General features: G+C 42.0%; 1 protein-coding gene across 1 annotated transcript in view; it reads left to right on the top strand.

Annotated features, from left to right (window-relative positions):
- The first annotated feature begins 5,146 nt into the window (after positions 1-5,146).
- LOC116583968 (putative ankyrin repeat domain-containing protein 19) overlaps positions 5,147-14,430 on the top strand; it is a 40,998-nt gene continuing 31,714 nt past the window's right edge. The window contains exons 1-3 of the mRNA XM_032331970.1: positions 5,147-5,368; positions 13,137-13,251; positions 13,403-13,576. Of these exons, the coding sequence (XP_032187861.1) occupies positions 5,190-5,368; positions 13,137-13,251; positions 13,403-13,576 (468 nt within the window). The 5' untranslated portion in view covers positions 5,147-5,189. The remainder of the gene's footprint in view (positions 5,369-13,136; positions 13,252-13,402; positions 13,577-14,430) is intronic.

Here is a 14,430-nt window from a genome sequence, read left to right on the forward strand (position 1 = left end):
CTCAGGGAGATTCAAATTAAAACCACATTGAGATATCACCTTACACCAGTTAGAATGGCCAAAATTAACAAGACAGGAAACATCATGTGTTGGAGGGGATGTGGAGAAAGGGGAACCCTCTTACACTGTTTGTGGGAATGCAAGTTGCTTCATCCAATTTGGAGAACAGTGTGGAGATTCCTCAGGAAATTAAAAATAGAGCTTCCCTATGACCCTGCAATTGCACTCCTGGGTATTTACCCCAAAGATACAGATGTAGTGAAAAGAAGGGCCATCTGTACCCCAATGTTTATAGCAGCAATGGCCACGGTCGCCAAACTGTGGAAAGAACCAAGATGCCCTTCAACGGACAAATGGATAAGGAAGATGTGGTCCATATACACTATGGAGTATTATGCCTCCATCAGAAAGGACGAATACCCAACTTTTGTAGCAATATGGACGGGAGTGGAAGAGATTATGCTGAGTTAAATCAGTCAAGCAGAGAGAGTCAATTATCATATGGTTTCACTTACTTGTGGAGTATAACAAATATCATGGACGACACGCGGAGATAAGAGAGGAGAAGGGAGTTGGGGTAAATTGGAAGGGGAGGTGAACCATGAGAGACTATGGACTCTGAAAAAAAATCTGAGGGTTTTGAAGGGGCGGAGGGTGGGAGGTCGGGGTATGAGGTGGTGGGTATTATAGAGGGCACGGATTGCATGGAACACTGCGTGTGGTGCAAAAATAATGAATACTGTTATGCTGAAAATAAATAAAAAAATAAATTTAAATTTAAAAAGTTTACCCTGCACCTTTCAAATATTATCTAATTATATAAGGCCAATATTTCATTTTAAAGGTATAAAATAGAAAATATATATACTGTCTCTACCTCCAGTTCGAGGCACTAAAACTCGTAATCCCCTAATGACAAGAGTACTAAGTGCATCTTTCCTTCTGCAGTTTGGTCTTTGATGCTGATATCTGACACAGGGCTTCTAAATCCCTAGGAATTTCCTGGGTGATGGCGCTGTCATTTGTACGAGGCCACTCTGGTAGTGGGGCTGGACCCTAGAAAAAACGAAGCCGTGATTAGAACCTTGGAAGTTTTAGCTTCACTGTGTATTCTCCATCCCTCTTTTAAGTTTTGGGAAAGAAGAAATAAATCTCTGCTGTCATTTCTAACAGAAACTAAACCATGATATTGCATATAAGGAAATAATAGAGTATGCTCAAATGTGATGAAGCATTATAGGAAAAATATGGAGCGGCGTGAGGAAGACTGGGAGTTTTGAGAGAAAGATTACAATTTTAATTTTTATTTATTTATTTTTAAAGATTTTATTTATTTATTTGACCCATAAGATCACAAGTAGGCAGAGAGGTAGGCAGAGAGAGAAAGAGGGGGAAGTAGGCTCCCTGCTGAGCAGAGAGCCTGATGTGGGGCTCGATCCCAGGACCCAGAGATCATGACCTGAGCCAAAGGCAGAGGCTTAACCCACTGAGCCACCCAGGCCCCCCTAAAGATCACAATTTTAAATGGGGATATTCAGTGTCTGATTGACTGAGAAGGTGATATTGAGTGAAGATTTGAAGATGATGGAGTAAACCATGCATGTTTTTTTTTTTAAGGTTTTATTTTTAAGTGATCGCTACACCCAACATGGGGCTCAGACGTGCAACCCTGAGATCAAGAATCACATGCTCTATAGACTGAGCCAGCCAGGTGTGCCTAAACCATGTATGTATTTGAGCAAAGGACACTTCTAGCCAGAGGAAGAGAGAGAGCAAAGATCTCGAGAATTAATGTGCCTGACTTGTTTGACCAATCAAAAGTCCACTTTAATATGGAGTAGAATGAAAGCACCTACTCTTTCCACACTCTGTTCCCTATGCATAAACACTTTTCACAACCTCGACTATTAGGGAATAAAGTATCAGGAGTCACTATGATAATTTTATACCAAGTACTCCTTCCCTTCCTTTGGCAATTTTTAAAAAAGATATTATTTATTTATTTGACAGAGAGAGAGATCACAGTAGGCAGAGAGGCAGGCAGAGAGATTGGGGGAAGCAGGCTCCTCGCTGAGCAGAGAGCCGGATGCGGGGCTCAATCCCAGGACCCTGGGATCATGACCTGAGCCAAAGGCAGAGGCTTTAACCCACTGAGCCACCCAGGTTCCCCTCCCTTGCCAATTTAAACAGCTGTGAACCCTGTCGGAATGCAAAAAGAGAATAATTGAGGAAGAGGTTGGTGTGGTGAGTATTTGAAAACTGATAAGTGCAGAGGGCCCTGCCCATTTTAAGATGCGCAGTCAGTCTGCTCTCCATTGAACCTGTGCTGAGATTATGGTCAGCGAGGCATTCTTCCTTTGTCCTTGCAGTGTATTTACTTCAGTACTCAATAGACTACACTTTTGGAATGAATCCAATTCTGATTATGAAGCTAAAGAAGACATATCGATAATATTAGAAAGGGCTCACCCCAACGTTTGTAGATTATCACGAAGTTTTCTGTGCTATTCTAAAGAAATATTATAATTAGTTACAATTTTATATTGCCACCATCGCTATAGAATCTAAATTTATATAGACCAATGTAATTTACAACATTTACCAAAATAGGTGGGTCAGTAGGTGGTACCTGTGATCAGTTTTACCAACCCTTAAAGAGCTAGTATAGGAATTTCATTTCCTTGCCTAGAATTTCTGGTTCTGTAGGAATAATTTTACATATAGTTGCCATAAAAATACTAATAAGGGCTTTTATAACTTCATTCATTGTCTTGATCCCTAAACTCCATTCTATATAGATTTTATATACCTCAGTTGGGAATTTTCTTGACAGAAAGTTTGGGCAGAGAAAATGTAGCTTTAGTAGTAGATGACATCTAATCTATTTAAAAGTTTAAAGTTATTGATTACCTTGACCAAATGTCTTTTGCCCTTCTTTCAGTATATGGATATCTTTGAATATTTAAAAAATGTATTTTAATGGATAAAGGGCTAGATCTCTTTTTATATACATATATTTTTTTTATTTGGGGGGGATGCTATTTTTTTAAAGATTTTATTTATTTATTCAAGAGAGAGTGTGTGCCAGAGAGAACAAGCAGAAGGAGTGGCAGAGGGAGAGGGAGGAGCAGGCTCCCTGCTGAGCAGAGAGCCTGATGTAGGGCTTGATCCCAGGATCCTGAGATCATGACCTGAGCCGAAGGTAGCTGCTTTACTGACTGAGCCCCCCAGATCTCTTTATAAACATAAATTTTGAAGCTTAGCATTCACACAAAACTGTACAAATCACAAATCTGTACCTCAGTAAGTTTTCACACAGTGAACTCAGTATATTATTGGCATCCAGCTCAAGAAGTGAAATGTTACCAGAAACTTCCTAGTGTCCCTTTCTTCCTACTGCAAGCGTATCATTGTTCTGTCTCATAACATATATTAATTGGCCTGCATTTGAACTTTACATAAACATAATACATGTAGTGTATATGACTTCTTTCATTCAACATGATGTTTAAGAGATCCATCCATGTTTTTACATGAAGTTTTACTTCATTCATCCCCATTGCAGATTATTCTATGGATCACAATAGTTTGTGTTCTCCATTAGGTAGACATTGGGTTGTTTCTAGTTTTGGCCTAAAGAGTGCTCTTGTGAATATCTCTTATGTTTCTTGGTGAACATATGTATGCATTTCTCCTTAGGGGTGGACAGAGCTTTACTTACAACTGTTAACTTTACAAACATTTTATTAAGTTTTAATAATTTTATTAAAAATTTTTATTTTATTCCATCTGGAAATACTTAGATGGTTTCTCCTTAATGCTTTTTGTAGTAAGGGTCACCTTTCTTGTCTCTTTGTTTTATAATCTTGTTGAATTTCAGGTAATGTAGCAATTAGGGGTTCTGATTTCCACCCCAGGGAGTTGTCTTGTTCTACTTAATAACTTGCCTCCAGTAATTTTATGAAGTCTGTCTCTCCTGCAGTGTGCAGCCATTGATGTCTCTGTTCATTTCTTAAATTTTTAAGTCTTGCTTCCTACATGTTGCTGCTGTGCCTGCATCCTTTCACATTTAGCCAACGATTGGGCAGATGTTGTGTGCAGACCCCATTATTCATGCTTTCTGCTCTGCTGATGGATCTGTGTGGGCTTCTAAGTCCATTCAACATTTGGGTCATTTTCAAGGCTGCCTGGTTTTTGCTAACAAGCTTTTTGCTTCTTTGTGTATATGTGCATGGCTTGGCAACCATGGGTATGTGGGTGGCTTGAACCAGCTTCAGTTTCGACTGCATGCCCTGGGTAAACCTGGAGTTTATGTGGAGTGCTTATCACATTCAGATGGCTCTCTGACCTCTGAGAGCTTACAGTTAAGTACCTTGCTACTCTTACCTTGTTTTCCCCAAACAGCATTGCAACCTCAGGCTAGAGAACCCTGTCTGCTTAGCATGGAGGCCACCTCTGACTTACTTTGCCTCAGGTCAGGCAAGTCCCTTCTCTAAGTGACAGGTTTCTGGCATGGGAAGTGAGAGCACAGCACAGACTCACACAACTCTAATCAAACTTCAGTAATTTTGATGAGTAAACACTTCTTAGTTTGTTGTAGGTCTTCAGTCTTTAAAATATTATTATCCAGATTTATAGTCCCGGAGCGGCGAGCTGAGCGGAGTGGGGGCCCCGCGGCCCTGCCCTCCCGCCGCCCCGCTGCCCCGCCACCCCGGAGCGGCAAGCAGAGCGGAGGCCCCGTGGCCCCGGAGCCCCGCCCTCCCGCCGCCCCGCCGCCCTGGAGTGGCGAGCCTAGCGGATGCCCCGCGGCCCCGGGCCCCGCCGCCCGGGAGCGGGGAGCCCAGCAGAGGCCCTGCCACACTGAGATCTGTGAGGCTTGAGCCTCGCACCTGCGCTTTGGGCACCCTTAGTGGCTGCCCTTTATGCGCAGGCGCAGCCACGCGGGATTCAGAGGTGCGCAAGCGCATTTGTGCTTGGCGTCATAGTTACCGTTGTTAGGTGCTCCAAGATTCCTAACTGTTGCGTGGTGGGTTTGGCTTATCTCTAGCACTGGTGCTGGTGTCTAGAAGCGGCGAAGAGCCAAGGGGAAGGTGAAGTAGTGGTAAAGCTTCTAGGCTTTGCAATGAAGAATTTTTTTTTGTTTTCGGGGTGGGAAGGTGTGTTCATCCTCGACCATTGACATCGAGGGGATGAATGACTTGATGGCTTCCGTTCACAAGGAGGAAGTCACGGAGACCCAGCCCCGGTATAACATCCGCGTGAAAGAGCTCAAAAAGATCCACAAAGTTGCTCTCCTGGGCGACATATGGAATATGGAGCAGTTGCTACTGCGTGGGAAGAACATGAATAAAAGAGACAAGAGGAAAAGGTAATAGGCATTAAGGGCCTGCTTAGCCAGAGGGAGTCATTTTGTGTTTATGTAGTGAACTTAGATTGACCCCGCCCCTCCCAGAGGAACTTACTTGCAAAGCCTAGATGCAAGGGCAGGTCAGGCCAGGTGAAGACATCCAATCAGTGGGATGCGCATATATCTACTAGGGTAAATTGAAATTCATGTGGCCATCCGTATATTTACTAGGGTAAATTGAAATTCAGTTGGCCACACAGAGAAAGCCCGGGCAGTTTTCTCTGTGTGTTGCAGACCTAGCATGATTGTGCGGTTTTCTCTGTGTATCACAATCTCATTGCCCACCTGTATATAGCCTGGCTAAACAACCTCTAGAAAAGTCTGTGAGGCTGGGAGGGTTCATCTCTTTGCAAGAGACAGCCCTGAGCGGTCAGTTTGATTCTCGATGCTTGGCGCGAAATAAAGCATTGCTTGACCTTCGCTTTGTATCAGTCTCGTTCCTTTGATTACGGGATTGTCCGGGAACAAACAATGAGCACTGAGCCAGCATCAGGATTTCTGGGAAAAGCCTCTGGAGGTAAGATCACGGGATCCTGTCTGTCTGGTTGTGGAGCTCCAGGGTGTGGCCCACTGAGGAGGAGCTGGAGCAGCCATGCTCCCCAGGGCTAGAGTGGAGGCGGGGATGCCCCTTCCCTCCACTGGTAGGTCGCCAGGGGGTTCAAGTCCCCATAAGCAGTCAGGGGGTTTGAGTCCCCCTAAGCTGTCACCAGGTGTTCGAGTCCCCCTAGGCAGCCAGGGGGTTCGAGTCCCCCTAGGCTGTCAGGGTTTCGAGTCCCCCTAGAAAATCCCCACCTGTGGCAGGACCACTGGGCCTGCAGTTGTCTTTGTCTTGTTTTTTTTTGTTGTTGTCTGTTGTGTTGTTTGCGGTGTTTGAAGAAATGGGGCAAGCAGAGAATGAGGGGACTCTGACTTTTAATGGGTATAACTGGAGCAGACTGTGGTTAGTCTAAATCAAGACAGAGACGTTAAGGAATATTCCCAAGCAGCTGCTGAAACTCTCTTTGTTTTGGGGCAGTTCCTGTCTTCTATGGCCCGATGTGGACTGCCTAGCCCCTCCCCCTTGCTGGCAGGAGAGCATGGCATCTGAAGTGGAGTGGGCCCAGGTGGTACATGAAATATGTTAAGAAAGAGGTGACTAAACTGATGGTTAATTGTCTGTCTCAGGGTCTTAATGGGTAATTGTTAAAGTAGCTCTCAAAGTCTTTGGTAAACTGAAACTGTGAAAATTTGAAGGTTTGCTTGAATGGCAAATGGAATTAAATTTGTTGTACATCTAGGTCTTAACCAAATGGGATAAAATGCTAGAGCGTTGGTTGCTGGAACTGTTTTGTGCTTTTGAAATCTGCTGGTGAACATGTTTTGTACTTAACTGATTCATAAATTTTCCTTCTAAGAATTCTCTTGTAAAATGACTTCCGCCTTAAAGGAAATTCATATGGGTAGACTTTCAGGACAAATACAGGTCTTTGATATGTTAAAATCCTGGAACTAAAATGGGTAAGAATTGCCAGAAGTAAAAGCTGCATTCAGACTAAACCAGAATTAGTAACATGGGACTAGATAAACTGAAAGATTGTAATGTTGTATCTCTTGATGTTTTGTCTCATTTTAAACATTACTGGTTCTGTAGTGTTTGCTCTTCCAGGCTTGTTAAACTTTTTCTTAAGTTATCTGTAACTTACAGAGATGTAAAAGTAGTCATTTGTAAACAAATCAAGGTATTCAACTCTTTCTCTCTATCTGAACCCTCTGAAACCGAAAGGTCTCAGCAAGTATTCTTTCTTCCATGGCAATCAGTCATTTGCATAAGTTCAGTAAGAATCTGTTCTCCTTGTAACAAGACACCATTGGAAACACTGGTTATTTAACCAAGGCTTTGACTGGAATGTCATATTTGAGAAGATTCAGCTATGACTAGACAGCTTAAAGGAACTAAGGTGGACTTTATAAAACCTGGAGCCTGAAAGCCCTTTGGTACTGTTGGCCTGATACCTTGCTTACAGAGTTCCCAGCAGCCTCCCCAGGCAAGTAAAGGATATAACTTCCTGGCAGATGCAGGAATCTCAGGATACTTTGGGTACCTCAGGAAGAGGAATTCGCCCAAATTGAGAGGTATTGCAGGCATGTCTGATGGCAAGTACATGGCTTGGATTCTGGACTGGAGAGGCTACTATAAGTTCAATCTAGAGATTCCTTATGAGAAGTTCCAGCAAAGCAGATTCTAAAAGATTTATATGATCACTCACTGCTCTTGCAGAGCTTATGTAAGTAATTAGGCCAAGTTTGTTAAAGCTGGACTTCTTTTTCAAATAAATTAGTCCTGATTTGGTTATCTCTGGAAATGAGGTTTATTTTAGAGAGAAAAATTAAGCTTTAATAATACACCTTTATGGATGTTAAATTCTACATTTGATTGTCTTTAAATGCTTGTTTACTAAGCTAGACAACTTGAGGTAAATGTCAGGGAAGTTGCATGATAGCTTGTTTAGATGATCTTGCTTTTGCCAGTCAGTCAGCCGCAGATATAGGGAGGAAACTTCAGAAAATTGAAGGATTTGAAGGGAAGAATGTGACTGAGTGAGTGGGAGAAGCAGAATAGTTGTTTAACAACAGGGATGTACAGGAGGAAGGTTTTGGCATTACAGTGAGGAAGGTATGGGATGGTAAATGGAAGGAAAAGTCTAAGCACAGAGAAGGCAGGCAGGAAGACGTAGATTCAGATCAGTTCACTTACTCTAAGGAAAAAGGGCATTGGGCCAGGGAGTGCCCCGAAAGGAAGATGGCCATGCTGGCCTCCAGAGACTGAAGGGGCTGTGGTTCAGAACCCCTCCCCGAACCTCAGGTAAAAACTGAAGTGGAGGGGAAATCAATTGAAAACTATGGGAAAAATATCTGAAGAGGAAGTCTTGGTACAAGGGGTGAATGGCATAGAAAGACATAAATATACAACCGTGCAGATGTCTGTGGCAGCTGTAGATGAATAACTTCTTTACGAGCCAGTCTCAGAACCAGAGGAGACAAGAGAAGGGTGCCTTCTCCAAACCCTACAGGAAACAATGGGGCCTAATCCCTATGCCCTCCTCTCCCTCCTGGGCCCCCAAAGAACTGTTTATACCATCTTAGATCTCAAAGATGCATTTTTCTGCATATCTTTAGCAAGGGAGTCTCAGCCCCTTCTTTGCTTTTGAGTGACCCGATCCACAGGAAGGATTTCAAAGCCAACTCACCTGGACAGGACTTCCCCAAGGGTTCAAGAATTTACCCACTATCTTCAGCGAGGCCTTACATGAGGATTTGCATGAGTATAGAACCTCCAACCTGGAAGTCACTCTGTTATAGTATGTTGATAACTTGCTAATAGCCACTGAGGACTATGAGTCATGTTTGTGGGGATGAGAGCTCTCTTACAGATTCTGCAGGAAAAGGGTATTGGGTGTCAGCAAAGAAAGCACAGCTCTGTCAGAGCCATGCTACTTATCTAGGCTTTGATCTCCACGAGGGAGTGCGTTCACTGTCTGAGTCCAGGAAACAGGTGATCACCCAATACCCCCGCCCCACCACGTCCCAAGTGAGGGAGTTTCTTGGGATGGTGGGCTACTGTAGGCTGTGGATACTGCAGTCTACGGAGATTGCCTGACCTCTCTATGAACTGGCAAAAGGGGGGCTCACTATGATAGAGTGGACAGCTGAGGCAGAAGGAGCATCTTGGGAATTACAAACAGCCTTACTGAGTGCCCCAGCATTGGCCATCCCAGGAGCCCTTCCACTTGTATGTGGATGAAAAAGCAGAGGTGGCCAAAGGAGATTTGACTCAGACTCTGGAGGCTTGGCAAAGGCCAGTAGCTTATCTTAGCAAGAAACTAGATCCAGTAGCAGCTGGGTTCCCCCTTGCCTCCGCAGAATTGCTGCCATGGCCCTCCTGGTCAAGGATGCAAGTAAATTGACTTTGGGTCAAAATATCATCTTGACCACCACCCACACTACCAAAGGCCTTCTCCAGAATCCACCAGACTGATGAGTGATGAAAGTCCGAGTGACAGGGTATCAGGGCCTCCTCCTCAATGAAACAGGAGTGAGCTACCTGTCCCCGGTGGTGCTAAATCCAGCCATGCTGCTGCCAGTAGAGCTGGCTCACCACCTACATGACTGAGGGGAGGTCCTAACCCGAGTCACAGAAGTAAGGCATGCCCTCAGAGACATTCACCTTCTGGATGCAGAGGTGACTCTGTTCATGGATGTGAGTAGTTACATGGTCAATGCAAAAAGGGATGCAGGGGCTGCGGTGGTTTCCCCTGAGCAGGAACTCTGGACAGCAGCCCTGCCACATGGAACATCGGTGCAAAAAGCAGAGCTGATTGCACTGCTGATGGCCAAAAGTAAAACTGTCAACATCTATATGGACAGCAGGTATGCCTTTGCTACTCTCCATATACATGGGGCTATTCATAAAGAAAGGAGCCTATTAACAGCAGAAGGAAAAAGAATTAAAAACAGAGAAGAAGTACTGGCTCTCCTCCAAGCTATTTGGGACTAAAAAGAGGTGGCCTTATGCACTGCCCAGGACACTAAAAGGGGACTGATCTGATTTCAAAAGGAAACCAATTAGCAGATCAACCTGCAAAGCAAGCACCCCAAAAAACAGTGCAGGAGCTGGTTACACTTCTGCCTCCAGCCCTACCAGAAAAACTGAACTATTCAGAAGATTTAAAGTATTTACCAAAATGGCCTAAATTAGACCATGAGGGGAATTGGGCTAAGACTAAAACAGGAAAGTTAATTCTTTCTCGGAGACTAGGTAAGAACTTAGTAGGCCAGATAAATCAGGGTACTCATTTGAGGACATGAAAACTTAAGGAGCTTATAGGCAAGCAGTTCCAGGTTTCTAAATTAGGGCGTATGTTTCAGGATGTAGTTGATGGATGTGCTAAATGCCAGGGAGTAAATGCAGGAGGAACTAGAATGGGAAGAGGGAAAAGAGAAAGAGGTAAGGAACCAGGACTTTTTTTTTAATGTTATCATTTTTTAAATTTATTTTTTATTTCTTTTCAGCATAATAGTATTTATTGTTTTTGCACCACACCCAGTGCTCCATGCAATCTGTGCCCTCTATAACACCCACTACCTGGTACCCCAACCTCTAACCCCCCTGCCACTTCAAACCCCTCAGATTGTTTTTTAGAGTCCATAGTCTCTCATGGTTCACCTCCCCTTCCAATTTCCCCCAAGTCCCTTCTCCTCTCCATCTCCCCATGTCCTCCATGCTATTTGTTATGCTCCACAAATAAGTGAAACCATATGATAATTGACTCTCTGAGCTTGACTTATTTCACTTAGCATAATCTCTTCCAGTCCCAGCCATGTTGCTACAAAAGTTAGGTATTCATCCTTTCTGATGGAGGCATCATACTCCATAGTGTATATGGACCACATCTTCCTTATCCATTCATCCATTGAAGGGCATCTTGGTTCTTTCCGCAGCCGTGGCCATTGTTGCTATGAACACTGGGGTACAGATGGCCCTTCTTTTCACTACATCTGTATCTTTGGGGTAAATACCCTCCTGTCACTGAGGGCACTTGGCGGTCTTCCCTCCTGAGACTGGGCAGCAAGGGGTCTAGTGCCCAGACTGGCTGAGCAACAAAACAAAATACTCAGCTGCCTTTGGACCCACTCATAAGTCCCCGTATAGGCCACCTAAGAGACAGCTTTGATATGACTGAACCACATTTCAATAGTGACAGAAAAGAAATGAAGTATATACAGTATTTTACTTTATTTTTAAAGATTTTATTATTGACAGAGACACAGAGGGAGGGAATACAGCAGAGGGAGTGGGAGAGGTGGAAGCAGCCCCCCACCCCCAGCAGAAAGCTGCATGTGGGGCTTGATCTTAGGACCCTGAGATCAGGACCTGAACCCAAGGCAGATGCTGAATGACTGAGCCACCCAGGTGCCTCCAGTATTTTATTTTTAATGGACATCTTTTTATACGATAATGTTATAAAAAAAGGTCTAATCCCATAATAGATCAACTTCTGGGCTACAAATTCTTTCGATAAAATCCAATATATAATTTTTATCTGTGTCCACTTTGTATGTATGTTATTTACTGAATGGCTGTCAAAAGAAATTTTGAATTGGGAAGATGGTTCTGTTTGTGATTAGGAAGACGTATTTCTCAAAATGTGTACTCTTCCTGTATTTATCGACATTCCATAAAGCAAATAAAATCATCATGGTTTTAAGAATTTTGTGTTACCTGCTCTCTTTTATCATTGTGATGACATTAAGAAATTTTTTGGAATCACTAGAGTGTACACCTGAAAGTAATATAACACTGCATGTTAACTGGAATTAAAATAAAAACTTAAATTTTTATAAGTAGACAGATATACCCTTTCAGATATCAAAATGTATCTTAAATTTCCATAAATTACACGGTTACTAATGGCTGAAAGGATAGATGAATGAATGGGGCAGAGAAAAAAAAATGCCAAACATCCCAATATGGTGACATTTCATATTAGTAGGAAAAGGTGAATCATTCATAAGTGGTGAAGAAAGATATGCTATTTATTTATTTATAATGGTATTAAATACTAATATTGATAATTGGTAATTCTTGATTTTCATAAGATCTATAAATAAAATAAAATAAAATAAATAATTTCATTTATTATTTAATATAATGTATATGAAAATATATCATATATAAACATGATATATTTATGTATAAGATATAGAAAATATGTATTATTTCACAATAATGTACAAAAATAAAACTGTTCCTGTTTATTTGAATCCTGAGCTTCCTTTGGCTTAAAGTTTTTTGAAAATCAGAGTGAAGAATTACTTAAAAAGAATTATTCGTTATTTTAGTCCTCTTTTCCCATAATGCTTTCAAGAACTAAAATTTATTTAAATGCCAACCATGTGACTAGAACTGCAGTAGAGCTGTTGTAAGTATATAACATTATTACATTTAACATAAGGCACATTGATTGTGTGATGCCCCACCTTTTTGTATACCAATAAGAAATCTTAAAAAATTCTGCCAGTTATAGTTGTAAGACATTTTGAATTATAAATCACATTCCAATGTCAGAGATACTAAAAGGTGACAAAATGAGCCTCCTAGAATCATTGATATGTAGTATTCTTGTGAATATTTAAAACATATCTGAGAAGTAGGCATAATTGTATCACTTTAACTAATGGGATTTGTACAGTAGTAGCAATAGTAATAGTCATAATAATAATATGTAACAAACTTTGCATAGATCCTCATTTAAGCATGGTGACGAGGTCTCGTGAGATAACTATTCTTTACTTTATTTTTATTAGTTTTTAGTAATCTCTGTAGCCAACATGAGGCTTGAATTCATGATCCTTGAGATCAAGAGTCACATGACCTTCAAACTGAGCAAGGCAGGGAACATTATTTGATGAGAAAATTGAGGATAAGGCTGAGCCATAACTATTAAGTTTAAATTTAAACCCAGGTTGAGCTGAATCCTGAGGTCACACTCTACCTAGTCAGATAGCCTGCTCTTTTATTAGTATGGTGAATGATCACTAATAATTATTGTACTTTCTTCAAAAGAAAATGAAATCTTTGTTTTTGAGTCAAAGGAATAAGATGCTATTTAATGTTTACAATTACATGAATTAATTGCATGTTTTGAAATCGTGCACTATAATTTCCTAAAACATTCTTTCACTTTCATAGGACACCTCTCCATCTGGCCTGTACCATCGGCCATGCCGACATGGTAGATTTTCTTGTAGAGAGGAAATGCAAGCTTGACCTCTATGATGGAGACTATAGGACTCCTCTAATGAAGGTGTGTGGTAGCAGCTGTGTCTGCCTGAGATGGATTTGATTTAATTACTTAGAATGAAAATTTATTGCAATTAAATGTAACTAATTGGTTGTAGCATACTTGCTTTAAATTCCCAGAATTTACACTCTGTTTCTTGGGATACTACTGACAGGCTGTACAATACCAGGAAGAGGCATGTGTAACTACTCTTTTAGAACATGGTGCTAATCCAGATCTTACAGATAAGTTTGGCAATACTGCCCTCCACTATGCTGTTGCTGGTGAGAACACGTCAATAGTAGAGAAGCTGATTTTATACCATGCAAATATTGAAGCAAGAAACAAGGTACATCAACATTATTTATAAAGTATTTGAAGTTTTAAAACATATATATATATATATATATATATCAATTTTTTAGCTACAAAACATTTATTTAAATATTTATTCATATATGTAATAAATAATAAATACTGAATTCTATACATCAAGTCCTGTACCATGGAAACAACTCCAAAGCGAGGGCAGGGAGGACTAGAGAACGATGAAGCCCACGGAAAGGACAGAGTTCTGTTTCCCAGCCACTCTTCCACCCCAGAAGGAGAATCTTCCCATTAGTGTTTGGGAGTGGATGGTGGGCTCAGAGCCCACAAAGGCTTGAAGGCCTGAGAGGAGTGAGGTGATGATGGAGGCTGGGTGCTGTGCAGGGGCTTAGGAAACGGGTGCTGCTAGGAAGGGGTGGGAGACCATGACCCAGTGGGGTAACTTGGGTGAGTGCGAGTGGGAGGAGAAAGCAGCAGGTTTCAGGCCCCGGGCACTGCAGGCCCCAAGGTTCTGAAGATGAGAGCAAGGGGATCGGATCATGACATCCTCCAGGGGCATCTACTTGTGCTCATAGCCACTCTGCCTGCCATGTTCCGCACTGGGGTCTCCCATTTCACAGAGTAGTTCCTGTTCATCATTGTGTAGGTCCTCAGGGGGTAGTAGCTGTGCATGGGGAGTTGAGGGGGACCGCACTCACTCTTCCATTTGTTATTTCTTTGACATGTCTTACTTCCTACCGCTGCCCTTAAGGAAGCACTGTTGATTGACATACATAGGGCCAATTTTTCATACGTAGAAGCTCGAGCACTCCCTGAATGAAAATATTTTTAAATAACTTAATTGTCTAAGATTTCACTTTATTTTTATTATTTTTA

The sequence above is a fragment of the Mustela erminea genome, unplaced genomic scaffold (assembly GCF_009829155.1).
Source record: "Mustela erminea isolate mMusErm1 unplaced genomic scaffold, mMusErm1.Pri scaffold_39_arrow_ctg1, whole genome shotgun sequence".
NCBI lineage: Eukaryota > Metazoa > Chordata > Mammalia > Carnivora > Mustelidae > Mustela > Mustela erminea.